This window comes from Camelina sativa, chromosome 15 (genome assembly GCF_030686135.1).
Source record: "Camelina sativa cultivar CO46 ecotype springtype chromosome 15, ASM3068613v1".
In the NCBI taxonomy this organism is placed as follows: domain Eukaryota; kingdom Viridiplantae; phylum Streptophyta; class Magnoliopsida; order Brassicales; family Brassicaceae; genus Camelina; species Camelina sativa.
The window spans coordinates 1,581,737-1,609,388 of NC_141894.1; the positions used below are offsets into that span (position 1 = coordinate 1,581,737).

Below are 27,652 nucleotides of genomic sequence, written 5' to 3' on the forward strand. Positions count from 1 at the left end.
CACTCTATATCAGTATATCCAACTATCACCATCACAAGTACATATATATTTTAAGAAGAAATACTCTAACCATAGTGGAACTGAGACTTAAAAACAATTACACAATAATCATTGTCACAAAAGAAATTAATTATTTGCAGCTATGTGGTTTCGATATGATTAGGGTTTAATTAGAGTAAATTAAAAGTGTGGCAATGTATATAAATGTATATGCTCGATTCTAATAGAGTTGATTGATCTATACAAGGTTTTTCTTGTTCGTAAATGCTATGGAGGAAGTAATTAAGAGAATCTATTTATACTGTAATTTATGAAGCAAATGGCTTATGGTTATGGTTAATTAACATTCCAACTCTGATGCATACTTTTATATATCCAACATAATGATGTTCACATTCATATAAAAGTTTTCAAATCGCCTAAAGAAGAAGGCATTTGGTGTAGTTAAAATACATAACATGTTTAGTTTAATTAGTGCTAGCTAGTAAGGGGAAATGAGCCATCGTTGTGTGTGTATGCTCGATTCGGATGGTCAAAGTAGCTGAGCCATTGTCCATTGATGTGTGCGGTATACTCGATTTGGATGGTCAGATTGTTTGAAAACATTTTGTAAATGATTCTAAACAAATTATCTTTATGAGGGTGGTTTAAAAAGTAAAAACCAGTTTAAAACTTGAAGAACTTCACCAAACAAATTCATCAAATGCATGGATGCGGTGGAAATTACTATTTTACAATGAAAATGCTCAAAATAGGGTTCTAATTATTTTCTAGACCTGTATATGATTCTCAGATAATTCGATAAAGTTAGTATATGATTTTATTCTATGTTCCGGTCAACCTTATTTTTTTTTTAAAAAATGTTAACCTTGGTTTTTAAACAACTTAAAAAGGAAAAAAAAATGATTTGTATGTAAAAATAGTCATAAAAATAAAAATATCATCGAGTCAGAAAAAATATTGTTTAGTATATGCGGAAGAGCCATCAATATTAAGAAATATATTATTAGTATTTATGAAAGATGCATCAATGGTAACAAAAGAAGAATCGTAAACTTTTTTTTTGAACCACAAAAACCTAATTACCCTATAAATAGAGCTTGCACTTACAATCTAAGAAATCACGAACAGATTTTTCTAATATTATACTACATTATAGTTGATAACTTGATATATACAGTATACTACAAGCAAGAAAATGGGCATCACAAAGACTTCAGTGACCTTTTTACTTTTGATAGTATTGGCAACTTCTTTGTCGAGTTACAATATCTTGGCTTCAGGTAACATTTTTATTTCTATGCAGTTTTTGACAAATATAAGTTTCATCATCTCAAAGCTAAGAACATTGACATATCTATAATCTGTATATGATTGTATATGATATTCATGCATGTGTGGTGACTTTGTGGACATGCAGATATCAAACCAACAGGAAGAATCGATAATATGTGTCCGACTACTTGTTCAGCAACGTACGGAAATGGTAAATGTAAGGTAGACTGTAAGAAGGCTGGATTCTCATCCGGACAATGTGCTACTTCTGATATTTTCAAAAATAAATGTTGTTGCACCATGTGATCATAGAAACCAATATTAATCTTTGCAGTTAGCATTGATAATATGTTTGTTTTGTTTTTTTGCCATGATGAACCACAAATACAATAAAAGTATAATATAATTTTTTTATTTTCTGTCTTTCTAATCAAAAGTACCAAGTATACACTCTATATCAATATATCCAACTATCACTATGCACAAATACATATATATTTTAAAAAGAAATACTCTAACAATAGTGGGAATGAGACATAAAAACAACTACACAATAATCAATATCACAAAAGCAATTAATTATCTGCAGCTATGTGGTTTCGATATGATTAGGGTTTAATTAGAGTAAATTAAGAGTGTGGCAATGTATATAAATGTATGCTCGATTCTAATAGAGTTGATTGATCTATACAAGGTTTTTCTTATTCGTAAATGCTATGGAGGAAGTAATTAAGAGAATCTGCTTATACTGTAATATATGAAGCAATTGGCTTATGGTTAATTAACATTCAAACTCTGATGCATACTTTTATATATCCAACATGATGATGTTCACATTCATATAAAGTTTTCAAATCGCCTAAAGAAGAAGGCATATGGTGTAGTTAAAATACATGACATGTTTAGTTTAATTAGTGCTAGCTAGTAAGGAGAGATGAGCCATCGATGTGTGTGTATGCTCGATTCGGATGGTCAACGTAGCTGAGCCATTGTCCATTGATGTGTGCGGCTCGATTTGGATGGTCAGATTGTTTGAAAACATTTTGTAAACGATTCTGAACAAATTATCTTTAGGAGGGCGGTTTAAAAAGTAAAAACCAGTTTAAAACTTGGAGAACTTCACCAAACAAATTCATCAAATGCATGGATGCGGTGGAAATTACTATTTTACAATGAAATTGCTTAAAATGGAGTTCTAAATATTTTCTAGACCTGTATATGATTCTTAGATAATTCGATAAAGTTAGTATATGATTTTATTCTATGTTCCGGTCAACCTTGTTTTTTTTTTAAATGTTAACCTTGGTTTTTAAACAACTTAAAAAGGAAAAAAAGTTTTGTATGTAAAAATAGTCATAAAAATAAAAATATCATCTAGTCAGAAAAAAATATTATTTAGTATATGCGGAAGAGCCATAAATGTTAAGAAATATATTATTAGTATTTATGAAATATGCATCAATGGTAACAAAAGAAGAATCGTAAACTTTTTTTTTGAACCACAAAAACCTAAATGCCCTATAAATAGAGCTTGCACTTACAATCTAAGAAATCACAGAACAGATTTTTCTAATATTATACTACATTATAGTTGATAACTTGATATATACAGTATACTACAAGCAAGAAAATGGGCATCACAAAGACTTCAGTGACCTTTTTACTTTTGATAGTATTGGCAACTTCTTTGTCGAGTTACAATGTCTTGGCTTCAGGTAACATTTTTATTTCTATGCAGTTTTTGACAAATATATGTTTCATCATCTCAAATCTAAGAACATTGACATATCTATAATCTGTATATGATATTCATGCATGTGTGGTGACTTTGTGGACATGCAGATATCAAACCAACAGGAAGAATCGATAATATGTGTCGGACTACTTGTTCAGCAACGTACGGAAATGGTAAATGTAAGGTAGACTGTAAGAAGGCTGGGTTCTCATCCGGACAATGTGCTACTTCTGATATTTTCAAAAATAAATGTTGTTGCACCATGTGATCATAGAAACCAATATTAATCTTTGCAGTTAGCATTGATAATATGTTTGTTTTGTTTTTTTGCCATGATGAACCACAAATACAATAAAAGTATAGTATAATTTTTTTATTTTCTATCTTTCTAATCAAAATTACCAAATATACACTCTATATCAATATATCCAACTATCACTATGCACAAATACATATATATTTTAAAAAGAAATACTCTAACAATAGTGGGAATGAGACATAAAAACAACTACACAATAATAACTGTCACAAAAGCAATTAATTTTCTGCAGCTATGTAGTTTCGATATGATTAGGGTTTAATTAGAGTAAATTAAGAGTGTGGCAATGTATATAAATATGTGCTCGATTCTAATAGAGTTGATTGATCTATACAAAGTTTTTCTTGTTCGTAAATGCTATGGAGGACGTAATTAAGAGAATCTGCTTATACTGTAATATATGAAGCAATTGGCTTATGGTTAATTAACATTCAAACTCTGATGCATACTTTTATATATCCAACATGATGATGTTCACATTCATATAAAAGTTTTCAAATCGCCTAAAGAAGAAGGCATATGGTGTAGTTAAAATACATGACATGTTTAGTTTAATTAGTGCTAGCTAGTAAGAAGAGATGAGCCATCGATGTGTGTGTATGCTCAATTCGGATGGTCAACGTAGCGGAGCCATTGTCCATTGATGTGTGCGGTATACTCGATTTGGATGGTCAGATTGTTTGAAAACATTTTATAAACGATTCTGAATAAATTATCTTTAGGAGGGTGGTTTAAAAAGTAAAAACCAGTTTAAAACTTGGAGAACTTCACCAAACAAATTCATCAAATGCATGGATGTGGTGGAAATTACTATTTTACAATGAAATTGCTCAAAATGGAGTTCTAAATATTTTCTAGACCTTTATATGATTCTCAGATAATTCGATAAAGTTAGTATATTATTTTATTCTATGTACCGGTCAACCTTATTCTTTTTTAAAAAATGTTAACCTTGGTTTTTAAACAACTTAAAAAGGAAAAAAAGTTTTGTATGTAAAAATAGTCATAAAAATAAAAATATCATCTAGTCAGAAAAAATATTGTTTAGTATATGCGGAAGAGCCATCAATGTTAAGAAATATATTATTAGTATTTATGAAAGATGCATCAATGGTAACAAAAGAAGAATCGTAAACTTTTTTTTTGAACCACAAAAACCTAAATGCCCTATAAATAGAGCTTGCACTTACAATCTAAGAAATCACAGAACAGATTTGTCTAATATTATACTACATTATAGTTGATAACTTGATATATACAGTATACTACAAGCAAGAAAATGGGCATCATAAAGACTTCAGTGACCTTTTTACTTTTGATAGTATTGGTAACTTCTTTGTCGAGTTACAATGTCTTGGCTTCAGGTAACATTTTTATTTCTATGTAGTTTTTGACAAATATAAGTTTCATCATCTCAAATCTAAGAACATTGACATATCTATAATCTGTATATGATTGTATATGATATTCATGCATGTGTGGTGACTTTGTGGACATGCAGATATCAAACCAACAGGAAGAATCGATAATATGTGTCCGACTACTTGTTCAGCGACGTACGGAAATGGTAAATGTAAGGTAGACTGTAAGAAGGCTGGGTTCTCATCCGGACAATGTGCTACTTCTGATATTTTCAAAAATAAATGTTGTTGCACCATGTGATCATAGAAACCAATATTAATCTTTGCAGTTAGCATTGATAATATGTTTGTTTTGTTTTTTTGCCATGATGAACCACAAATACAATAAAAGTATAATATAATTTTTTATTTTCTGTCTTTCTAATCAAAATTACCAAATATACACTCTATATCAATATATCCAACTATCACTATGCACAAATACATATATATTTTAAAAAGAAATACTCTAACAATAGTGGGAATGAGACATAAAAACAACTACACAATAATAACTGTCACAAAAGCAATTAATTATCTGCAGCTATGTGGTTTCGATATGATTAGGGTTTAATTAGAGTAAATTAAGAGTATGGCAATGTATATAAATGTATGCTCGATTCTAATAGAGTTGATTGATCTATACAAGGTTTTTCTTGTTCGTAAATGCTATGTAGGAAGTAATTAAGAGAATCTGCTTATACTGTAATATATGAAGCAATTGGCTTTTGGTTAATTAACATTCAAACTCTGATGCATACTTTTATATATCCAACATGATGATGTTCACATTCATATAAAAGTTTTCAAATCGCCTAAAGAAGAAGGCATATGGTGTAGTTAAAATACATGTCATGTTTAGTTTAATTAGTGCTAGCTAGTAAGGAGAGATGAGCCATCGATGTGTGTGTATGCTCGATTCGGATGGTCAACGTAGCGGAGCCATTGTCCATTAATGTGGGCGGTATACTCGATTTGGATGGTCAGATTGTTTGAAAACATTTTATAAACGATTCTTAACAAATTATCTTTAGGAGGGTGGTTTAAAAAGTAAAAACCAGTTTAAAACTTGGAGAACTTCACCAAACAAATTCATCAAATGCATGGATGTGGTGGAAATTACTATTTTACAATGAAATTGCTCAAAATGGAGTTCTAAATATTTTCTAGAACTTTATATGATTCTCAGATAATTCGATAAAGTTAGTATATGATTTTATTCTATGTTTCGGTCAACCTTATTCTTTTTAAAAAAATGTTAACCTTGGTTTTTAAACAACTTAAAAAGGAAAAAAAATGATTTGTATGTAAAAATAGTCATAAAAATAAAAATATCATCTAGTCAGAAAAAATATTGTTTAGTATATGGAGAAGAGCCATCAATGTTAAAAAATATATTATTTGTATTTATGAAAGATGCATCAATGGTAGACTCTAAGAAGGCTGGGTTCTCATTCGGACAATGTGCTACTTCTGATATTTTCAAAAATAAATGTTGTTGCACCATGTGATCATAGAAACCAATATTAATCTTTGCAGTTAGCATTGATAATATGTTTGTTTTGTTTTTTTGCCATGATGAACCACAAATACAATAAAAGTATAATATAATTTTTTATTTTCTGTCTTTCTAATCAAAATTACCAAATATACACTCTATATCAATATATCCAACTATCACTATGCACAAATACATATATATTTTAAAAAGAAATACTCTAACAATAGTGGGAATGAGACATAAAAACAATTACACAATAATCTCACTGTCACAAAAGCAATTAATTATTTGCAGTTATGTGGTTTCGATATGATTAGGTTTAATTAGAGTAAATTAAGAGTGTGGCAATGTATATAAATGTATGCTCGATTCTAATAGAGTTAATTGATCTATACAAGGTTTTTTTTGTTCGTAAATGCTATGTAGGAAGTAATTAAGAGAATCTGCTTATATTGTAATATATGAAGTAATTGGCTTATGGTTAATTAACATTCAAACTCTGATGCATACTTTTATATATCCAACATGATGATGTTCACATTCATATAAAAGTTTTCAAATCGCCTAAAGAAGAAGGCATATGGTGTAGTTAAAATACATGACATGTTTAGTTTAATTAGTGCTAGCTAGTAAGGAGAGAAGAGCTATCGATGTGTATGTATGCTCGATTCGGATGGTCAACGTAGCTGAGCCATTGTCCATTGATGTGTGCGGTATACTCGATTTGGATGGTCAGATTGTTTGAAAACATTTTGTAGAACAAATTATCTTTAGGAGGTTGGTTTAAAAAGTAAAAACCAGTTTAAAACTTGGAGAACTTCACCAAACAAATTCATCAAATGCATGGATACGGTGGAAATTACTATTTTACAATGAAATTGCTCAAAATGGGGTTCTAAATATTTTCTAGACCTGTATATGATTCTCAGATAATTCGATAAAGTTAGTATATGATTTTATTCTATGTTCCGGTCAACCTTATTTTTTTAAAAAAAATGTTAACCCTTGTTTTTAAACAACTTAAAAAAAAAAGTTTTGTATGTAAAAATAGTCATAAAAATAAAAATATCTTCTAGTCAGAAAAAATATTGTTTAGTATACGCGGAAGAGCCATAAATGTTAAGAAATATATTATTAGTATTTATGGAAGATGCATCAATGGTAACAAAAGAAGAATTGTAAACTTTTTTTTGAACCACAAAAACCTAAATGCCCTATAAATAGAGCTTGCACTTACAATCTAAGAAATCACAGAACAGATTTGTCTAATATTATACTACATTATAGTTGATAATTTGATATATACAGTATACTACAAGCAAGAAAATGGGCATCACAAAGACTTCAGTGACCTTTTTACTTTTGATAGTATTGGCAACTTCTTTGTCGAGTTACAATATCTTGGCTTCAGGTAACATTTTTATTTCTATGCAGCTTTTGACATAAATAAGTTTCATCATCTCAAAGCTAAGAACATTGACATATCTATAATCTATATATGATTGTATATGATATTCATGCATGTGTGGTGGCTTTGTGGACATGCAGAGATCAAACCAACAGGAAGAATCGATGATATGTGCCCGACTACTTGTTCGGCAACGTACGGAAATGGTAAATGTAAGGTAGACTGTAAGAAGGCTGGGTTCTCATCCGGACAATGTGCTACTTCTGATATTTTCAAAAATAAATGTTGTTGCACCATGTGATCATAGAAACCAATATTAATCTTTGCAGTTAGCATTGATAATATGTTTTTTTTTTTTGCCATGATGAACCACAAATGCAATAAAAGTAAAATATAATTATTTTATTTTACGTCTTTCTAATCAAAAGTACCAAGTATACACTCTATTTCAGTATATCCAACTATCACTATGCACAAATACATATCTATTTTAAAACGAAATACTCTAACCATATTGGGAATGAGACTTAAAAACAATTACACAATAATCACTATCACAAAAGCAATTAATTATTTGCAGCTATGTGGTTTCGATATGATTAGGGTTTAATTAGAGTAAATTAAGAGTGTGGCAATGTATATAAATGTATGCTCGATTCTAATAGAGTTGATTGATCTATACAAGGTTATTCTTGTTCGTAAATGCTATGGAGGAAATAATTAAGAGAATCTGCTTATACTGTAATATATGAAACAATTGGCTTATGGTTAATTAACATTCAAACTCTGATGCATACTTTTATATATCCAACATGATGATGTTCATATTCATATAAAAGTTTTCAAATCGCCTAAAGAAGAAGGCATATGGTGTAGTTTCAATACCTGACATGTTTAGTTTAATTAGTGCTAGCGAGTAAGGAGAGATGAGCCATCGATGTGTTTGTATGCTTTATTCGGATGGTCAACGTAGTTGAGCCATTGTGCATTGATGTGTGCGGTATACTCGATTTGGATGGTCAGATTGTTTGAAAACATTTTGTAAACGATTCTAAATAAATTATCTTTAGGAGGGTGGTTTAAAAAGTAAAAACCAGTTTAAAACTTGGAGAATTTCACCAAACAAATTCATCAAATGCATGGATATGGTGGAAATTACTATTTTACAATGAAATTGCTCAAAATGGAGTTCTAAATATTTTCTAGACTTGTATATGATTCTCAGATATTTCGATAAAGTTAGTATATGATTTTATTCTATGTTCCGGTCAACCTTATTTTTTTAAAAACAATGTTAACCTTGGTTTTTAAAAAACTTAAAAAGGAAAAAAAGTTTTGTATGTAAAAATAGTCATAAAAATAAAAATATCATCTAGTCAGAAAAAAAATATTGTTTAGTATATGCATGAAGAGCAATCAATGTTAAGAAATATATTATTAGTATTTATGAAAGATGCATCAATGGTAAAAAAAGAAGAATTGTAAACCTTTTTTTTTGAACCACAAAAACCTAAATGCCCTATAAATAGAGCTTGCACTTACAATCTAAGAAATTACAGAACATATTTATCTAATATTATTCTACATTATAGTTGATAACTTGATATATAGTATACTACAAGGAAGAAAATGGACATCACAAAGACTTCAGTGATATTTTTACTTTTAACAACTTATTTGTCGAGTTTCAATGTCTTGGCTTCAAGTAACATTTTTATTTCTATGCAGTTTTTTACTAATATAAGTTTCATCATCTGAAAGTAAAGAACGTTGATATATCTATAATCTATATATGAATGTATATGATATTCATGCATGTGTGGTGACTTGATGGACATGCAAAGATCAAACCAAAAGAGAAACTGTAAGAAGAATGGGTTCTCATCCGGACAAGGTGCTACTTCTGATATTTTCAAAAACAAATGTTGTTACACTATGTGATCAAAGAAATCAATATTAATCTTTACAGTTAGCATTGGTATTGATATGTTTTTTTATTTTTTCTCTTTTGATTTGCCATGATGAGAACCACAGATGCAATAAAATTATATTATAATTATCTTATTCTTTTTTTTTTTCTAATCAAAAGTACCAATATACACTATATCCGACTGTCACCATGCTAATCGAGTCGCATCATTAAATATTAGATGGGTGTAACAATTTCTCTGAACTAGTAAAATAAAAACTTGTAATTTAAGAAAATATATTTTACATATTTATAAAGCTCCTAAAGCTGTTTACCTAGGATTTTAAACATCCAATAGTGATTAGCCACTTTACTATTTAACATATTTATAATTTATAAAACTTTCTATATTATTAATATTCAATAGGGATTATTTACTTCATTATTTAACATTTTTCTAGTTTACCAAAATTTTTATATTATTAACATCCAATAGGGATTAGCCACTTTATTATTTAACATTTTTAAAATTTTCAGAATTTTGTATATTCAGATTTTTTTTAAACGACTAATCGGGATCAGACTTCTCTCAATATTAACATTTTTGAAATTATTTAAAATTTATATATTAAAATATTTATAAATAAGTATATGTACAACGTTCCACATCAGCTAAAAAAAATTTGACAATAGCTGAGAACCATTATATATAAGACTAATTTGCTTCCAACTACAAATGAGCAAGAATCTTGATTTATCAAGCGTCCAAATTTAAAAGTTTTATTTAGGTTAATTTGGTTTTTTATTTGAGCAATTTTTTTTTTAAAGTTTATCTATATAACTTTATAATTAGTATATATTTTAGCAAATTAAAACTTCTAATTTTTTTTATGATATTTTAATTTTTTTTTTAAAGTTTAAAAAGTATTAACAATATTGAAACTTTAAAAATATTATATATACCTTCATAGAAAGTTTAAAATATTATAAGTACTTAAAATTTTATCATTAATATTTAACTCTAAAAAATTAAAAATGTTATGAATATTTAAACTACATCTAAAGTTTAAAATATTATAAATATTTAATATCTATTAAAATTTTAAAATTTTAGGTATTATTAAATATTATATATTCAATTTTTAAATATCTTAAAAATATCTTATTAATCTACGGTTGTCCTTTTTATTTTTTATGAGCTGTAAAACATATTTTTGTGTATGATTTTATAGATGAATTGATATTCTCTAAGTAAATTTTTTATTTTTGGGTCTAACAAAAAAAGATTGACATCTTAAGACTGTTATTTAATGTTTGAGTCAAGTTTTGTGGTTTAAAGAAGAAAAATGAACGAAAAATACACATGTTTTATTAGCTATACATTTGTTTATATTATTTTATTTCCAAGTAATTTACAATTTTGTAGTATTAACGATTTTGGTTTGAAAAGTTTCAATATGTGTGAATCTAAAACCAAATAAGTATACCATGAAAGTATCAATAATTAAGTGAATATGTGACTATGTTGACTTTCATGAATTATACAAATTTTACTAGAAAAGTGGCAAAAGTTGTGTGATAGTATAAAAATGAACTTTTAAATAGTGGAAGAACGTGAAGAAGTTGATGATTCTTTTTATCAAGATTTGAAGTTTTAGAACAACTAATTTTATATTTAAAATTGTGCATTTGAAATAAAAAAAAGTTTGCCTTTATAGTAATATAAATTTTTTTATAAGATAATATTTTATAACTGTTATTTATCTTTTTCTTGGTTCGACTAGGATAAATATCTTTTTCTTGGTTCAAAAGGAATATACGATTTATCCCAATCCGGTTTACATCCATTTCCAAACCGGTTGGTTTTGTCACAATCGTTCGAGATAAGACTACGTTACCACCATCTTCGTCTTCACACTCTGCAACACCTCTCAACTCAACTCACCTTACAATGTTTTCTCTCAAATCCTCAATCTCATCCTCGCCATTCACACAATCCACTACTCATGGATTATTCACTAACCCGAATACCCGACCCGTTACTCCATTACCACGTACCGTTTCCTTTACCGTAACCGCTTCAATGATACCAAGAAAAGGCTCAGCCAACATGATTCCCAAAAACCCTCCGGCAAAGCGACAGCTTTACCAACCATTCCGACCACCGTCATCTCCGATTCCACCTCAGTTCCGTTCACTCGATTCCGCCGGTAAAATCGAAGTCCTCTCCGGTCGATTAGCTCTCTGGTTCGAATACGCACCGCTCATCTCTTCTCTCTACTCCGAGGGCTTAACTCCTCCAAACATCGAAGAGCTCACAGGTATCACAAGCATCGAACAGAACCGTCTTATCGTCGGCGCTAAAGTTCGTGACTCGATTCTTCAATCTCTCCATGAGCCGGAGCTCATCGCCGCGTTCGACACCGGCGGTGAGGAGCTTCTCTACGAGATCCGTCTCCTCAGCAATACGCAGCGTGTTGCGGCGGCCAAGTTCATCATCGATCGCAGTATTGACTCGAAAGGCGCGCAGGATTTGGCGCGAGCCATCAAGGATTACCCTAGCCGACGTGGAGACGTTGGATGGTTGGACTTTGATTACAATTTACCAGGAGATTGTCTCGCCTTCTTGTATTACAGGCAGAGCAGAGAGAACAAGAACCCATCGGAACAGAGGACCACGATGCTTCTACAAGCATTGGATGTTGCTCAATCGGAAAAGGCTAAGAACAAGTTAAACAAGGATCTTTACGGGGAGAAAGATGAAGATAAGGTGAACGAGAAGAAAGAGGAAGTCGTAGCTGTTCGTGTTCCGGTTGTGAGGCTTAAGTTTGGAGAAGTAGCAGGAGCGAGCTCGGTGATAGTTTTGCCGGTTTGCAAAGCATCGGAAGGGGAAAAGAAGATTCTTGAAGCTCCCATGGAGATCATAGCTGGAGGAGATTTCAAGGTGGTTGAGGCAGAGAAAGGATGGAGGAGATGGGTTGTGCTTCCTGCTTGGAACCCAGTGGCAGCCATTGGGAAAGGCGGTGTAGCTGTTTCTTTCAGGGATGATAGGAAAGTACTGCCTTGGGACGGAAAAGAGGAGCCTTTACTGGTTGTCACAGATAGGAAGAGGAATGTGGTGGAGGCTGATGACGGGTATTACCTCGTGGTAGCTGAGAATGGACTGAAGCTAGAGAAAGGATCTGAGCTGAAGGCGAGAGATGTGAAGAAGAGTTTAGGGATGGTTTTGTTGGTGGTGAGGCCGCCAAGAGAAGATGATGATGATTGGCAGACGAGTCATGAAAACTGGGACTGATATATAGAATCAATACCCATATCCTATCCTGTAACAGATTACTGAGTTATATAATCATGTAAAATTTTTGGATAAAGTTGGAAACTTTTTGTTCTCAAGACACAATCAGAAAACAGAGCACGATTTTCTCTATTTGCATTCTAGTTCATGTCTTAGTGTAAAAGATCCTACCAATCAGACTTTTTTGTTTTGGTAAATGTTTTATTAACCGAGCCATTGCTGTGCACGGCGTTCACCGCTAGCTCCAACTGAGCTCCGGATGCTCATTTTCTCATTGGCGTATTTATCCTGAAGCGCTTCAAAAGCTGTCACGTCGAGTTTTCCTGTGACTGATTTGCCTTGCTTCCTACGGAGATGTTGTTCACGAACAGAAGCCCAGAGTTTCTCCACTGCTTGTCTCTGTTGTGATGTGAACCTTGATACGTTCTCAAAGGCATGTTTCACCAGTATGTCTATAACTGTTTGGCACCTGAAAATTAGTCCAATCATTCCTCAATTTCGCAGTTGTGACATTATAACAAGTTCAATGGTATATATTCAGTTCAATGGATCATGTGAATCATGGAAGCGTTCTTACCATGGAACTTTGTAACGGCGTGCAGCAATCTCCAAGCATGTAATCAAAGCTTCTCTTTTTGACCTGAGAAACCTCTTGTTCTCGTCGGCATCTGCATCTTCATTTGGTCTCCTTATCTTTGTTTTACAATTTTTCTTTCCGGAACTGGGAATCAAGGCTTCGAGTCCAAAGGGATCAGACTCGACATTTTCATTATCTCCAGCTGAAGCAGCTTCAGCCACGTCCTGTGTTGTCTGGCCATCTCCGTTGTCCTTCATCGCCGCTTCTTCAAGAATAGCTGCTTCTTCCACATCATCCTCCTCAGTTGCAACTGGAAGATCAGATATAGTCTCCTTTATTCGAGTAGCAGTCTTGGAAAACTAAACGAAAATACAAAAATGAGACATTATGACAACCTCAGAGGATAACTATCAAGACAACAATATCCATAACACAGTGAAGGAGGCAATCTATATTCTAAATGTAAGTAACTAAAGCCAGACATAGTCCAAAATATTGGTATAAGTCAGAGACTAAGGTACACGAGGTTCTTACCATAAAGCTGTCATCAGTGAAGAGGTCATTAGCCACAACTGCTTTGTATGTCCATATGGTCAACAGATTCTTCTGGCTTTTATCAAGGCACTGATTGAAAACAAAAGATAAGAACTTTCATAAAAAACTGCCCCTTCTCCTCTAATGAATTAGTTCAATAGCTTCAACCATGAATTTTTATGTGTTTACCTCGACAACATCTTGTGCTGCTGTGAACAATGCATGAAAGTCAGCTCGAACCAATCGATCTGTACAAGGAGTTTTAGACGACATGGCAGCTTCAAGTATAGCAATGAAGTAGCTGCTTGTTTCTGGCTTCACACTTCCAGCTTGGATCAGCCGTATCGCAAGCTTTGAAGCTTTAGAAAACTTGGAAGGGTTCTTGATGTGAGATGTTATCTTCTGCATCGCTTCTATCACTTGTTCCTCTGATGCATCAGTTGATGTCTTGAACTGTAGACGCTTTTTAGGGGCTGCAACTGACATATTAAAGATTTATCACAAGTTGATGGTTACATTCTTATTATAACTTTGTGAAGCGTATAAGTTCAAGTAGCTAAAACACTACCTTCCGGTTCTTGTTCTGGTTCTGGTTCCGGTGTAGATACTGCTGGTTTTGATCGCTTAAGTGCGCTCTTGAGAACAGGAGGAGCTGTGACATTTGAGCACTAAATCAGATCAGTAAGAGAAAGACTACATAAAACCAACGGCTAATGTTGATACCAAATTAGGGTTTTTTTTTTTAAGTTCACAGCCCTAATCATCAATGTAACACAGAGGTTTCAAGAAAGCTGAAGAAGTGAGTTCAATGCAGGAAACAAGAAGAGACGCCAAAATCAAAGAGCAAAAAGTTATTAAAACGAATCAAATTCAGATTAAAATTAAGCTAACCTGAAACATTGGGTACAGCAGATTCATGTGGCTTCGATCGCTTCAGGGCACTCTTGAGAACCAGAGTCGGAGCTGAAGAGGAAGTTTCATTCTTCGACTCGTCTGATATTGGAGAAATTGGTAGCTCTTGCTGCTGAGCCGACGACGAAGGAGGTGGCAGCCCGGAGAATAAATTGTCCGCCATCTCTCCTCTCTCTCTCTCTCTCTCTCTCCGGTTTGTCGACGGAGACGAAGACAGGAGCCTAAACTGACTTGTGTTCGCCTTTTGGGCCTTTTATGATATATTTTCGGCCCAATTAGTTAAACGTAATTCTCGGCCCAATTAGTTAAACGTAACCCATTAACGATATTGTGACTGTGTTGTGTGGGGGAATTGGGATGATTTATTTGGTAATTTGTAGTCTCTTACCATTGAATTCCATACCTTCAAAGACTCATATTAGAGCTTTCAAATCATCAACTAGTGCCACAAGTGTTAACTAAAGTACCTCTAATTTTACAAATTTATTAATGATAATAGAGATAAGACTTGTTAAAGTTTAATAGTAGTAGTAAAGAACACAAAAACAAAATCATACAATCGGTGTATACAGTTTATTTTTACACTATTAATTCTTTTTGTTTCATTATTGTGTGTGTTTGTTTATGTAGTCCCGAGGAGTTCAACCACCCTTTGGCTTTTTTGTCTACCTCGATTTAATTAATCAACAAATAATGTTTTAGCTATATTTATACATATATAATGTTTTAGTTGAGAGTTGTTGAGTAGGGAAAAAAAGAACAGTATTAGAACAGACTAAAACTAAACGACTTGTAAAATTTTAATAATTTAATTTTACTTTGGACATAATATAATTTCGTATATATTAATATATACATAAATACAATATATGCATGCATATCTAAGTAACAATAGAAGGCAATTAGCCTTTACCTTCGACAAATGGCTAATAATATATAATATGATATGGAGGTGCCTCAGTGGCTGCAAAGATAGTATTGGTGAATTTTGCCATGTTGAGAGGAGTCACTGAGATATAGATACATTAATTAGAAAAACCTATTTTTGCGATAACTAGTAAGTCGTAACTTTTAATAATTATGCTTTTGATCCATCAATACATAATCTCCTAGTGAAGTTTCTATACGATGCATGCGTGTATGCATATACTCTATATTATTCCCACCAAATACACTATTCGTAACCTGAAATGAGTTTTAACATTTAAAAGTCATACCTATTTGTATAAGCAGTGTCAAACTCAGTTTAAATTGTGCTTTTGTTTTTTATAAGAAGTTATTTAGAGGACTTATGTAATCAAATATGGAAGCAAATTCTTCTATTCAAAGGGAAAACTAAAACTATATATGGTATTCAATCGTGAAGTTTGAAAACGATCTGGAAACCGAAAATCATTTGTTATAATGTTTTTGTATGTATTTTCAATTATGCTATATAATGTTTTCTTGGTAACTTTTATACTTGGAAACGTCCACATACGCAGTGTGAAGTTTTCAGTAGAGGTCATTTCCTTTAAGTATCCAATTATATATGCTGTCGTAGATTCGATTTATATATATATTTCGATCCAATGAACACTACATAGATATTATTTTATACAGAAGTTTTATATTCGAAAAAACCTTATGATTCAACTTTCGAAATAAAATAAGTGTAATGGGAAAACGATCGTGCGCCCCATTAGTTTCAACCTCGGCGCTCGACCCCACACATCAATTATAACGCTAACTTAAAAAAGACAAAATACAAAATGACAGGTTTAAAGAAAATTATCTTAACCAATTATTATAATACTATCTAATATGCCAAATGCCAATTAACAAAATTTCCCTCAAATGACAAAATCATTTTGCAAAACAATGTCATTAAAAATTTTACCAAGAAAACGTACAATGCATATTGTATAGTCTATTTGTAACACGACTTTTTTTCTTTCTTAAATATATTTATGTCACTCTCTCAAGCCTTGAGTTGTGGGATTTGTTTTAATTAGTATATACTTTTTTTATAGACGCCTATTCGTATATACGTATGTATGATGTATAAGATATATCTACATATGCTTCTACTTATTTTATAAGTTAGCTTACATTACATATTTTCTCTTTCTTGCTTAGTATCATTCTTTGTCGTGTTCTTTTAATTAACCTTTCGTCAGTTTGTCTTGTGTTTCTCACAACACAAAAACTTGTAAAAGTGTTAAGAAATCAAGATCTGAAAAATCTTATCACCTCTTTTAGGTTTCTCGTTTTTTTCTTCATCTTCCTGATCTAAAATCACTTCTATTTCTTAGGGTTTCACTTCTTGAAATATATACTGATCAGAACTTAACCTCTCTAGGGCTTTAATGGCGAATCCATGGTGGACAGGACAAGTGAACCTCTCGGGCCTCGAAACGACACCGCCCGGTTCCTCTCAGTTAAAGAAACCAGATCTCCACATCTCCATGAACATGGCCATGGACTCAGGTCATAACAACCATCATCATCACCAAGAAGTCGATAACAACAACGACGACGATAGAGACAACTTGAGTGGAGACGACCACGAGCCACGTGAAGGAGCCGTAGAAGCCCCCACGCGCCGTCCACGTGGACGCCCTGCTGGTTCCAAGAACAAACCAAAGCCACCGATCTTCGTCACGCGCGATTCCCCGAATGCTCTGAAGAGCCATGTCATGGAGATCGCTAGTGGGACTGACGTCATCGAAACCCTAGCTACTTTCGCCAGGCGGCGTCAACGTGGCATCTGCATCTTAAGCGGAAACGGCACTGTGGCTAACGTCACCCTCCGTCAACCATCGACGGCTGCGGTTCCCGCAGCTCCTGGTGGTGCGGCGGTTTTGGCTTTGCAAGGGAGGTTTGAGATTCTTTCTTTGACCGGTTCTTTCTTGCCAGGACCGGCTCCACCTGGTTCCACCGGTTTAACAATTTACTTAGCCGGTGGTCAAGGTCAGGTTGTTGGAGGAAGCGTGGTTGGCCCATTGATGGCGGCTGGTCCAGTGATGCTGATCGCGGCCACGTTCTCTAACGCTACTTACGAGAGATTGCCTTTGGAGGAGGAAGAGGCAGCAGAGAGAGGCGGCGGTGGAGGCAGCGGAGGAGTGGTTCCAGGGCAGCTGGGAGGCGGAGGTTCGCCGCTGAGCAGCGGTGGTGGTGGAGGCGACGCTAACCAAGGACTTCCAGTGTATAATATGCCTGGAAATCTAGTTTCTAATGGTGGCGGCAGTGGCGGAGGTGGACAGATGAGCGGCCAAGAAGCTTATGGTTGGGCTCAAGCTAGGTCAGGATTTTAACGTACGTTGAAATGGCTTTTTATTTTACAGAAGTTAACAATAAGAATTATAACGATGTGTTTTTTATGATGATGATGAAAACCAGTCAGTTGCTAGTTTGCTACTTGTGCTACTAGTGAGCTATATAGTGTGAGTGCGTACATTATATAATGTTCTCTCTTGACTATGATTTTTATTTGCTAAATTTCACTTAGCTTACTTGTGTTTTTATGTTCTCTTATTAAAAGTTTTCTTTCTTTGTTTGATGCTCCATTTTATATAATGAAGTTATGTGTGCATATATAGATATATGTGTATGATTGATCCTCATTAGATTAAATTAAGCACCTTGGGGTTGACCATTTTTTTATATGTATGATTAGCATTAATTATAGGCTATAAATTATTTGAAACTGATAAACTCTAAGTGCTTGGTCTAATTTCTTTCAATGGTACATAGATTATTTACACTAGATATATAAGATATTTTTTCTAATATATTAAAAAAAAAAATACATCTATGTATGTGTGCATGCATTTATTGGATTGGGAATCACAAACCTTACACTGTTACACACACACATACCTAGCCTCAATAATCATATATATATATATATATATATATTGGTTTTGATTTTACTATAAATTAATACGTGTAAACAAACCCCATATATATATATATGAACAAGACAATCGGATTCTAACTCGATTAAGAGAAACATTGTTTAAGCAATGTACATTAACATATATATTGTTTAGAAAGAACAAGAAAGATGAAGTCACTCCGATTGCAGGAAGTTATACGTACGTTGGTTCGAATCCACATTTATTTGTAACATACATGAAATATCATTTGCGAAGAGCATCAGCTCCACTAATTCTTTAGAGAAATAGGATTGCATGCAAAAATTCAGATCAATATATTCCTTTAACACACTATTAAGTGATACTATATATATCTTTCATTATATAACATGCACTAGTCGAAAGAGATGATGTATACAACAGAAAATATCTATAACTAGTAAGTTACCCTAATTTATTTAAGTTATATATCTATTTCAAATGAAAATATATTTTGCGTATATGCATGTGTGATGTGTCTTTTGGAAAACCAATTTGTTTGGATTGAAACCTAAGAATATTGGATTTATAATGGTTTTGTGAATCTGCATTCCGCAACGGTCAAATATATACAAAGAAGCGGTAGTCAACCTCAACTAAAATAACTAAATCAATCGACTGCAAAACTTATTTGTTATATATATGTGTACATGTTTTTATGGCATACTGCAAGTCCAATGCAACTAATATACCAAACTTATTTCTTAATACAACTGTTCTATATAATAAGATACCTCTTGTAATTGTCAGCTTATAAGTGTCGTCATTTTAACAATTTTCTAGGCTTTCTTGACCATCTTTTAATCAAAAATCATAAACAAAGGCATGGGAATAGAGGAGTACCTATTCACATGGTACCACATGGGTTCCTCTTGCAAAACGCAAACCCTAATAGACTTGTTAATTATTTATTCATATCCGTACCTTCTCGGGCAGATATGCATAAAACTAAACATGATTAGAGAAGTGCTTTTGAATTTTGCATTATTCATGCTAGTTCCCTGTAGTAATGTAAATATATAATTTATTTAGATCATATCCAACTAGTACTCAAGCAGAGTAATTAAACAACAACAAATAATGTATTCTTATTCTGAATTTCTTATAATTAATTAAGTAGTATATCTGGCTCTTATATTTTATTTATGAGAAAACTAGTTTTTGATATTAATCAGGTGTGACAAAAAAATACTTATATAAATTTATTTTTTAGAGCCATTTCCAACAACAAAGTCAGCACTTTCTTCCAAGTGATGAAGTTAAACTCAATTTAAATAATTATATATAGATATATTGTATATATATATATATATATATAATTATGAGGAAACCTGATTTTAATGTTTAATTTGTAAGTAATTTAATAATTCTATAGAAATTCGAAAAAGCGTTGTGTAGAAAATCATATGTTCCTTGTGATATTTTATTGAAAAGGAAGTCCTAAACCGCACTCAAAAGACAATAATAATTAACTAGAAAAAGTCTAATACTAGAGCAATTAACAAATAATACTTTGAAAAGGAATCCATAAACGAGCATTATTAAAAGTATAACAAAGACCACAAGATAAAGCATTTGCTTAGGGGTCCTAAAAAAAACTATATATAAAAAAGGACTTTAAAAAAAAAAAAATTAGGACGCCGAGGTACTCATCAAACATACAATATATGTAGTAGATATTAATTATAAGAAATTAATAGTATACCAAAAAGAAAATGAGAATTATACTATTTCTTTTATTTTTTCTATGTATAACATGGTAGAGATTAGAGAATAGAGATAAATAACATATGCCGTTTCTTTTTTCCGCTTTTTTTTTGGTCAATTATTTGTATGAAACGAAAATTGAATTTCTTAACTAAGTTGGAATGGGGAAATTTCTTGTCGTTGCGTAATTGTTTATACCATCCATGTCCAAATAAAAATTCGAACGTCACATATGTCGAAATAATATAATTTATAGCGTTACGTGATGTTTGTTCTTAAGCCTACACAAAGCATTAAATAACACTAACTTCGGTATTGGTATAAGGAAAAGAAAATACAAAATATAATGTACTAGTCGTAACATGTATTGGTATCGGACGATTGGTTGTGGTGGTCTGGTCTCCAAGAACTGAGTCTAAAACTCCAAACTAATAATTTGCCGATAAAGAAACCAATTTACATTGACTAAAGTTGAAGAGTTAGTTATTAAATTCTTGATTTATGAAAGATTTATTTATTTTTCGTTGATAAAGAAAAGTCCAATATCTATCTTTGTAGTGTTGAATGCTTGAAGCATCCAGTTATCAAGGATGAAAAAGTCAGTAGAGGAATAAAAATGATGAATTTGACAAAATGTATCAATTTAAAAGATGTTGTATATATATATATATATTTTTCTTTTTAAAATAAAGAATTATTCAGGACTAACGTAAAATATTTTGAAGAGAATTGCTGACTAAACTATAAATTAATTATTATTAAATCTAATAAAATTAAGTTATTTTCCGCTTAAAATGCGAAAATCATAACGTATCCAATTCTCATTACCGTAGAAACGAGACAACAACAACAAAAAAAACACTTCCCCAAAGAGGTCCCCTATGCGTCAGATCTTCAACGAATCCTCACTCCGCTTTCTTCATTTCTTGATTTTTGATTCATTTCAAGATTTTTGATTTCTACTTTCTTCTCTGAGCTAGCTTCTTCACTCGCTTGCGCTCTGCAGAGCTCGTCTAAGCTCAGAAGCCATAACATGCAAAAGAACCGGTTTCTGAATCATACCATTCATCCCCATTTGCAAACATCTTTCCCTAACATGATCTTCAGTACTTGCAGTCAAAGCTATAATCAATGGCCAATGATGCCCACAAAACTTCCTTATCTTCATTGCTACTTCGAAACCATCCATCTCCGGCATCTGCAGATCCAATATTATAATTCTATACGACATTTCCACATTTGACAACGCACTCAAACACTCAAAACCAGACGAGACAGCAGTCACTTCACATCCGAGTTTCTCAAGAAGTCTCTTGGTTACAGTTCTGTTCACATCGTCATCGTCTGCTAGAGTGATTCTTAGACCACGAAGAATAGAATTTGAATTCGGATGTTGAAGCTCAGTAGCATTCCCTGCTAAGATTGATCTCCTAATCGAAGGTCTTGTCTGAAACCGCAGAACTAGTTGCATACTCTGTGTTTGTCCATGTGATTTCGGTGATATCCATATGTTTCCTTGCATCATCTGAAGTCAAATTTCAAAATCACATACAGAGACTGTAATTAAAATCTCTCATATATACAAATTTTCTAATTGAGATAAACCAAAAAGAACAGAACAGAGAGATTTGATGAGATCACTAACCTGTGCAAGTTTTCTACACATGCCTAAGCTCAAGCCTTCCTTAATGCCATTGCTATGGTACCTTCTGTTTGGAATATGCCTCATCGCCATAGCCGAACCATCCAATGGAGGATTCTGAATCTCATTAATCTCAACTTCAAATTTCACACCGAGCGAATCATCCGACATATGCGACTTCCACATCCCAGTCTCTCTTTTGCTCTTGTCCTGACTACTACCAGTACCTTCAGAGATAACCCTGAATGTAACGGTTTTGCCTCCATCAGTCATATCCAATATATACCCAAGCATGTACATCACAAGCTGAAATGTTCTCTTCTCATCTCCCACTACTAAATTAGGCAAACGCGTTTGAACATCCATCTCAAAACCGTAACCTTTGTAAACACTCAAGCATTTCGCAACACAAGCTGCTTCTCTTATCAAAGAATGTAGCTGAAACCGTTTTACCTCTAACGCAGATTTCCCATTATCTTTAGGCGAGATGTCAATCACGTCATTGATAAGAGCTGAAAGAACAGTGCTTGTTTTCATGAGCGCATCAACAATGATCTTCTGGTCAAGACTCATACTTTCAGACTGAAACATCGAGAGGAGACCGAGAATAGTGTGCATTGGTCTCCTCATTCCATGACTCATCACTTTCTGGCAAGTGTTCCTTGCTTGACTAGCCATCATAGCGTTCTGTTTAGCTCGAAGCAAAGCTCGGTTTTGAATACCAAGCTTTTCTCTCATCAACTGTGATTCTTCAAGAACCGATGCATGAGAGATAGCAACCGCTACTTGATCAGCAACAACCTCCGCTATTTCAATCTCTTTATCAGTCCAAACCCGTGAATTCGCACTCGGAAGTACCAAAACCATTATAGCATAAGGAGTATCAACAAACTCTGGAGTTCCTCCTTTAAAATTCAATCCGTGAAGCATTGGCATCCGAACTGCAGCAACCGGACCAAACTCCTCCGAACCCCCACAACCACTACTCTCAACAGCAAGAACCGAGTTTTTCCTCAGAATTGTCACAACTTTCGTCTCCCTAACCTGAACAACATCAGGATCATTAATCGGGATCACTCTGAAACTCCTCATGGGATTAGCTCTTAGCTCATGAGTCAAATGCATCTCGGTTCTGTTCTCATTAGGCATCCAAACAGCAGAGTTCTGTAAATCAAGAATCTTGGATAGCTCAACGAGAGTAGTCCGCAGAATCATATGCTTATCAAGCGATTTCCTGATTTCACGAGTAAGCATTCTCACCTGCACACTCATTTCCTTCTGTTTCTTCATCAGTCCAACCTCTTCGTTAAGTTCCATCACGTTCTGCTTCAAGTAAAGCTCTCTAACTTTCCATTTCAACAACAACGGAATCAAAGTCAAGAGCGTGATGGCCGTGGCGCACGAGACAAGCGCCGTGAGGAATTTGAAGATGGTGAGCCATAACATGAGCTGGAACGAATGCGGTCCGTAATACGTCCAAGCGTTAAGCAAATGAGTCATCCCACAGAGGACGATAAAGGCAATGAACTGAACAAGAACCCATTTGAAAGGAACGTTGGAGAAACTAATGAAGTAGAGAAGCTCGAGAGGTATTGAGAAATACGCAATGGCGATCAAGAGATCACTCACTCTTTGACATTCTAGGATGGTGTGTACACTCAAGAAACCTTCGTCATCACAGTTACAGCTCACGTAATCGTTATCACCAGAAACAAGAGCAAGAAGAGCAAACAAAAGCAATCCAAGACCTAAAGATCTTAACATCTTTTGATCCAATCTTCTCACTAAAACCCTAATCGAATCTCCAGCCCTCTCAGCCTTTATGCTCTATACAAGTTGTTGAGATCCAAATGAACCAATTGATAATAACTGACTTCTTATTCATACATTTCCACAACGTGTAGACACAAATGGGATTAAACAACTCCGAACCCGCATACCCAGAAGACGAAAACGCATCAAGATCTATCTTCCTCGATACTCGTAGTGACAAAAGAAACCGACTTGAGTTTTTTTGTTTCTTTTCCGTTAAAATTTACAGAGGAGGGGTGATCAGAGAAATAAAACCAAGATTGAAGCCAATAGTATTAGAAAAAAGAACACACCTTTCGAATCTAGAAGGAGAAATAAGGAAGACCCGTCTTAATAAAACATGATTTGCATCAAACGAAATCGAGTCAATCTGAAATCTTTTGTTATGTACAGAAGAGGAGAAAAACAGAACCGATGAGGAAAAAAAGGAGAAGAAACCAAGTTGCGGTCCGGTGGGTTGGCAGATCTTTTCCGGGAGATTTCAGAGACTTGAGTCAACAGTATTCAAAGTTTTTTTAAGACAAAAGCAGCAAACTTTTAGCTTAAGCAATTTCCGCAGAGTTGCTTAATTTTTCAATTAAAAATGGTCATAAAGCTATAATTTTTAACAGTAAATTTTTTGACTTTAACATTATATCAATTCGCAAACAAACAAATACAAGTTGACAAATGTAATCACACTTGTGTGAGCCAGGGAAGAAAAAAAAATACTAAAATAACTTTACAGTGGTAACAGTTTGATCAATAGTAAAGAAAATAAATTTAATTTGTGAAAGTAAGGTTACTCACCAAATTAGTCTATTGTTTTTGTCCAAATAGAGCTAGGACCAACCGTTTAATAGGTTATGAATTATTAACAAAAGTGGAAACAAAATGTATATGTATTCATAAAAGAGCATTTCCTTTTTTAGTAACAAAAAGAAGAAGAAAACCAAAAAAAAGATATATATAGGTAAAGAAAAAGGAATGATGTGAAAAGAGAACCAGAATTGTTACTGAAAGAAAAATGGGGATGTGGAGTTTATAAATTACACCGAACCAAGAAGAACAAAAGCATCATCTCTCAACTTCTCTGATGAAAACCATTAAGACAAGTTTCTGTCTTATAAGTCTTCTATCAGTTCAGATTCTTTGCTTTTTTGCCTTCGGTTTCTAGTTTGGATCTAAACCCTACAGTCGTAGTCTCTGGAAGCTCAGTGCTAATCAGGTATTTGCTGCTCATAATCTCCATTCTCCGATGACTCATGTCCTAACCTTCCTGCAAATAGATTACACCCATAAGGGTTCCAAGTCATACCCCAAAGGAGAAAAGCTTGATCTCTAGCATTACTCAGTATTTTAACCATCTCCATTGCAATTGTGATTTGTTGTTGTTTCAAATTTAAAGGTTTGAGCATTTTTTACCTGATAAGTCATACCCGCCACCGCCTCTAACATCATGACCGCTGTGGCCTCCTCTACCCCATTCAGACGACCGGATGTGTGTCATGTGCATTCCCTGCGGCGCCTGCATCATGAAAGGTTGAGATCCACCTAAACCAGTTTGATGATGATGATGCTGCTCATCGTGTCCCCGCATTGGATTTCTTCCTGTAGGTTCCATACCAGGACGGAAACCCATGTCAAGCATCAGTCCAGTGCTAGCGGGAGAGGTCAACCGATTTCCGCTGTTTGAAGCATCCCCTTTCCCACCACTCCCGGCAGCATCCTTCTTTCTATCAAGCTGAAACGTACCAAGAATCACCTGCATTTGTACAGATCTAAAGCGATCAATCGAAGCCATACTTATACTAGGCAATGGTCAGTTTTGTATGATGGTTGGAAACATTAACACATAGAGACTGCAAAGTTGCAATAATGATACAAGGAATTGTACCTGAACAGGGCCAGCAGCTGTGAAGTGGTTCCCAATCGCTCCACCGACGATCTGACCATCTGAACCAGATAAAGAAGCGCTAAGGCCACCGGTTTTACCACCTTGTTCTGTCCGGATATATGATCCGGATAGTGAGAGAATCTCATACTGACCCTGAAAAAAGTAGCTGGGAATTCTGAAGCAAGTCTAACAATGATAATGCAAACTTCAAAGAAAGTATCAATGATAATGCAAACTTCAAAGAAAGTATATGAATTCAATCTTTTTAGCTTTATCGGCATGCCGACTGTATTGTGAATCAATTCTCCTTTATCACACAGAGTAGAGAGACTCAAAAAGAAAGAAACTTCATCTCCTCTCTGTGAAGAAACAACAAAGAAGCGAGACTGAGTACTACTAATTTACGGCAAGAGAAAATCACCTCATATGATGTAGCCGGTTGGCGCAAGGATACATTAGAGATGGTGCCTGATGCAGAAAGAACGCATAGTTCATGCTTGCTTTGGTTTGCGAAAAGCAAAATCTTTTGGGCCACATCCTGTCAAATTCACCCAAAGAACATTTAATAGCCTGAAGATTACTCTCCAAATTGCATTAGAATCAATGAGGAAAATAGTATATTATTATAGATGAGCTTCTAGCAGAATGACTTCAACATTATATTTGAATGAAGGCTCCGCCCACACCAACAAAATCTATAACATGTAAAGGATCTTGAGTGTACAAGAAGATGACATACCTCACCAGGAGCTATATTAACAACATGCGGAGTAAAGCTTTGCCCAGTTTTCCCTGCACCAAAAAAACTTCTTGTGAAGCTCAGAGTATAACACAAATTCCAGAATATCACAAAAGGATCACTTGATAAGATTACTTAATGGGAGCTGAACAAAAGGCCATCGACTAGATAAACAAATTCAACAAAATTGATAAAACTATAGGATCCTAACACTATACAAATCCACACCCTCACTGAAGTGTTAAAAAGGTTAGTGCTCTGATATGAAATTCAAGGTGTAAACTTTTCAAAGATGAATTTTACAGAGTTACGTAATACTAATTCAAGGCAATTACGTCTCAAACCATACCTACGAATTAGCAAGCTAAAGTAACAAAATTTAAGAAATTGACTATAAAGTTGGAAACTTTTTCATCTCAATTCGATTATAAACAACGAAAAGGGCTTTTCTTGAAAAGAGTGAACCCACCGACAGAACCAAGCAGAGGTTTCTTGGATGAGCCGGAATTGGACGACGCCGTACCTCCGGCAAGAGCTGCTCGCTCTCTCCTCTCTTTAGCAGACGAACTACTCGCAGAAGAAGCCATTTTTTTAGCCGCTAGGGCTTGTTCAGGCGTCACATACTTCCTCGGTCGACCTCTCTTCCTCTTTAACGGCTCCATCGGCGCCGTCACAGCGGAGGACGGAACTGAATGAGGGTAAACCGCAATCGAGGAAGAAGAACCATCATTAGGCTGTAGCGGCTGCGGTGGGAAAAGCCCATTGTTGGAAGATGGAACGGTAGAAGCAGTGGTTGATACGGTGGTTGGATGGTGGTGGAGCTGTAGTTGGGGGTGCTGGGGGAGGAAGTAAGGAGAACTGAGTCGTTGTTGTTGCTGCTGCTGCAGTTGCTGTTGATGGAGATGTTGATGGTGCTGTTGATGGTGCTGTTGTTGTTGCTGTTGGTGGTGATGAAGGTGGCTTTCGTTAGGTTCCATTCCTTTTTAGAAAGAGAAAACAAACAAAAAAAAATTTCTAGAGAGAGAGAATTAGGGATTTTTTATTTCTTTTTTTCCTTTTTTCCAATTTTTTTCTTTTCTTTTTAGGGTTTTTATTTTATTTAACAAAGAGGA

General features: G+C 34.0%; 9 protein-coding genes across 11 annotated transcripts; 6 read left to right on the top strand and 3 right to left on the bottom strand.

Annotated features, from left to right (window-relative positions):
* Positions 1-1,198: 1,198 nt before the first annotated feature.
* LOC147926195 (defensin-like protein 44) lies at positions 1,199-1,689 on the top strand. Its single transcript, XM_087486830.1, has 2 exons — positions 1,199-1,283; positions 1,421-1,689. The coding sequence occupies exons 1-2, from the start codon at positions 1,199-1,201 to the stop codon at positions 1,579-1,581; spliced, it is 246 nt and encodes an 81-aa protein (XP_087342956.1). The 3' UTR covers positions 1,582-1,689.
* Positions 1,690-2,850: 1,161 nt separating this feature from the next.
* LOC109129282 (defensin-like protein 44) lies at positions 2,851-3,386 on the top strand. The gene is made up of 2 exons (XM_019237113.2): positions 2,851-2,990; positions 3,118-3,386. Exons 1-2 carry the CDS (start codon positions 2,906-2,908, stop codon positions 3,276-3,278), a joined length of 246 nt encoding a protein of 81 aa, XP_019092658.2. The 5' UTR covers positions 2,851-2,905; the 3' UTR covers positions 3,279-3,386.
* A 1,167-nt stretch (positions 3,387-4,553) lies between these two features.
* Positions 4,554-5,107, top strand: LOC109129284 (defensin-like protein 44). The gene is made up of 2 exons (XM_019237115.2): positions 4,554-4,693; positions 4,831-5,107. Exons 1-2 carry the CDS (start codon positions 4,609-4,611, stop codon positions 4,989-4,991), a joined length of 246 nt encoding a protein of 81 aa, XP_019092660.1. The 5' UTR covers positions 4,554-4,608; the 3' UTR covers positions 4,992-5,107.
* Positions 5,108-7,501: 2,394 nt separating this feature from the next.
* LOC109129287 (defensin-like protein 43) lies at positions 7,502-8,056 on the top strand. The gene is made up of 2 exons (XM_019237118.2): positions 7,502-7,641; positions 7,779-8,056. Exons 1-2 carry the CDS (start codon positions 7,557-7,559, stop codon positions 7,937-7,939), a joined length of 246 nt encoding a protein of 81 aa, XP_019092663.1. The 5' UTR covers positions 7,502-7,556; the 3' UTR covers positions 7,940-8,056.
* Positions 8,057-11,461: 3,405 nt separating this feature from the next.
* Positions 11,462-15,090, bottom strand: LOC104744559 (uncharacterized). Of its 3 annotated transcripts, none has more exons than XM_087488131.1 (7): positions 14,845-15,090; positions 14,522-14,605; positions 14,143-14,426; positions 13,954-14,043; positions 13,420-13,778; positions 13,014-13,311; positions 11,462-12,870 (listed from the first exon to the last, which is right to left on the bottom strand). In XM_087488131.1, the coding sequence occupies exons 1-6, from the start codon at positions 15,026-15,028 to the stop codon at positions 13,047-13,049; spliced, it is 1,266 nt and encodes a 421-aa protein (XP_087344257.1). In that variant the 5' UTR covers positions 15,029-15,090; the 3' UTR covers positions 11,462-12,870; positions 13,014-13,046. The 3 variants fall into 3 exon arrangements, with proteins under 3 accessions (XP_087344257.1, XP_010463933.1, XP_010463935.1); XM_010465631.3 differs by having other exon boundaries at positions 14,143-14,432; positions 14,845-15,089; XM_010465633.2 differs by lacking the exon at positions 11,462-12,870 and having other exon boundaries at positions 12,889-13,311.
* LOC104744560 (rubisco accumulation factor 1.2, chloroplastic) lies at positions 11,499-12,974 on the top strand. Its single transcript, XM_010465634.3, has one exon. It carries the CDS (start codon positions 11,499-11,501, stop codon positions 12,840-12,842), a length of 1,344 nt encoding a protein of 447 aa, XP_010463936.1. The 3' UTR covers positions 12,843-12,974.
* A 1,846-nt stretch (positions 15,091-16,936) lies between the features above and the next one.
* On the top strand, positions 16,937-18,354 carry LOC104744561 (AT-hook motif nuclear-localized protein 19). Its single transcript, XM_010465635.3, has 2 exons — positions 16,937-17,106; positions 17,207-18,354. Exon 2 carries the CDS (start codon positions 17,214-17,216, stop codon positions 18,159-18,161), a length of 948 nt encoding a protein of 315 aa, XP_010463937.2. The 5' UTR covers positions 16,937-17,106; positions 17,207-17,213; the 3' UTR covers positions 18,162-18,354.
* Positions 18,355-21,204: 2,850 nt separating this feature from the next.
* Positions 21,205-24,500, bottom strand: LOC104744562 (protein EIN4-like). Its single transcript, XM_010465636.3, has 2 exons — positions 22,117-24,500; positions 21,205-21,996 (listed from the first exon to the last, which is right to left on the bottom strand). The coding sequence occupies exons 1-2, from the start codon at positions 23,875-23,877 to the stop codon at positions 21,457-21,459; spliced, it is 2,301 nt and encodes a 766-aa protein (XP_010463938.1). The 5' UTR covers positions 23,878-24,500; the 3' UTR covers positions 21,205-21,456.
* A 288-nt stretch (positions 24,501-24,788) lies between these two features.
* LOC104744563 (AT-hook motif nuclear-localized protein 14) lies at positions 24,789-27,612 on the bottom strand. The gene is made up of 6 exons (XM_010465638.3): positions 27,010-27,612; positions 26,541-26,593; positions 26,223-26,339; positions 25,802-25,954; positions 25,330-25,669; positions 24,789-25,183 (listed from the first exon to the last, which is right to left on the bottom strand). Exons 1-6 carry the CDS (start codon positions 27,515-27,517, stop codon positions 25,125-25,127), a joined length of 1,230 nt encoding a protein of 409 aa, XP_010463940.1. The 5' UTR covers positions 27,518-27,612; the 3' UTR covers positions 24,789-25,124.
* Positions 27,613-27,652: the final 40 nt, after the last annotated feature.

What these genes read in the sequence shown, in the direction of transcription:
- LOC147926195 (XM_087486830.1), top strand. Translation starts at nt 1,199, where the DNA reads ATGGGCATCACAAAGACTTCAGTGACCTTTTTACTTTTGATAGTATTG. An exon ending in TTACAATATCTTGGCTTCAG is followed by an intron (nt 1,284 to 1,420) that starts GTAACATTTTTA and finishes GTGGACATGCAG; the next exon opens with ATATCAAACCAACAGGAAGA.
- LOC104744562 (XM_010465636.3), bottom strand. Translation starts at nt 23,877, where the DNA reads ATGTTAAGATCTTTAGGTCTTGGATTGCTTTTGTTTGCTCTTCTTGCT. An exon ending in TGTGTAGAAAACTTGCACAG is followed by an intron (nt 21,997 to 22,116) that starts GTTAGTGATCTC and finishes ATTTGACTTCAG; the next exon opens with ATGATGCAAGGAAACATATG.
- LOC109129284 (XM_019237115.2), top strand. Translation starts at nt 4,609, where the DNA reads ATGGGCATCATAAAGACTTCAGTGACCTTTTTACTTTTGATAGTATTG. An exon ending in TTACAATGTCTTGGCTTCAG is followed by an intron (nt 4,694 to 4,830) that starts GTAACATTTTTA and finishes GTGGACATGCAG; the next exon opens with ATATCAAACCAACAGGAAGA.
- LOC104744559 (XM_010465631.3), bottom strand. Translation starts at nt 15,028, where the DNA reads ATGGCGGACAATTTATTCTCCGGGCTGCCACCTCCTTCGTCGTCGGCT. An exon ending in TGCTGTACCCAATGTTTCAG is followed by an intron (nt 14,606 to 14,844) that starts GTTAGCTTAATT and finishes CAAATGTCACAG; the next exon opens with CTCCTCCTGTTCTCAAGAGC. An exon ending in TCACTGATGACAGCTTTATG is followed by an intron (nt 13,779 to 13,953) that starts GTAAGAACCTCG and finishes ATTTTCGTTTAG; the next exon opens with TTTTCCAAGACTGCTACTCG.
- LOC104744560 (XM_010465634.3), top strand. Translation starts at nt 11,499, where the DNA reads ATGTTTTCTCTCAAATCCTCAATCTCATCCTCGCCATTCACACAATCC.
- LOC109129287 (XM_019237118.2), top strand. Translation starts at nt 7,557, where the DNA reads ATGGGCATCACAAAGACTTCAGTGACCTTTTTACTTTTGATAGTATTG. An exon ending in TTACAATATCTTGGCTTCAG is followed by an intron (nt 7,642 to 7,778) that starts GTAACATTTTTA and finishes GTGGACATGCAG; the next exon opens with AGATCAAACCAACAGGAAGA.
- LOC109129282 (XM_019237113.2), top strand. Translation starts at nt 2,906, where the DNA reads ATGGGCATCACAAAGACTTCAGTGACCTTTTTACTTTTGATAGTATTG. An exon ending in TTACAATGTCTTGGCTTCAG is followed by an intron (nt 2,991 to 3,117) that starts GTAACATTTTTA and finishes GTGGACATGCAG; the next exon opens with ATATCAAACCAACAGGAAGA.
- LOC104744563 (XM_010465638.3), bottom strand. Translation starts at nt 27,517, where the DNA reads ATGGAACCTAACGAAAGCCACCTTCATCACCACCAACAGCAACAACAA. An exon ending in CAGCTGCTGGCCCTGTTCAG is followed by an intron (nt 25,670 to 25,801) that starts GTACAATTCCTT and finishes GTACAAATGCAG; the next exon opens with GTGATTCTTGGTACGTTTCA. An exon ending in TGGCGGGTATGACTTATCAG is followed by an intron (nt 25,184 to 25,329) that starts GTAAAAAATGCT and finishes ATCTATTTGCAG; the next exon opens with GAAGGTTAGGACATGAGTCA.
- LOC104744561 (XM_010465635.3), top strand. Translation starts at nt 17,214, where the DNA reads ATGGCGAATCCATGGTGGACAGGACAAGTGAACCTCTCGGGCCTCGAA.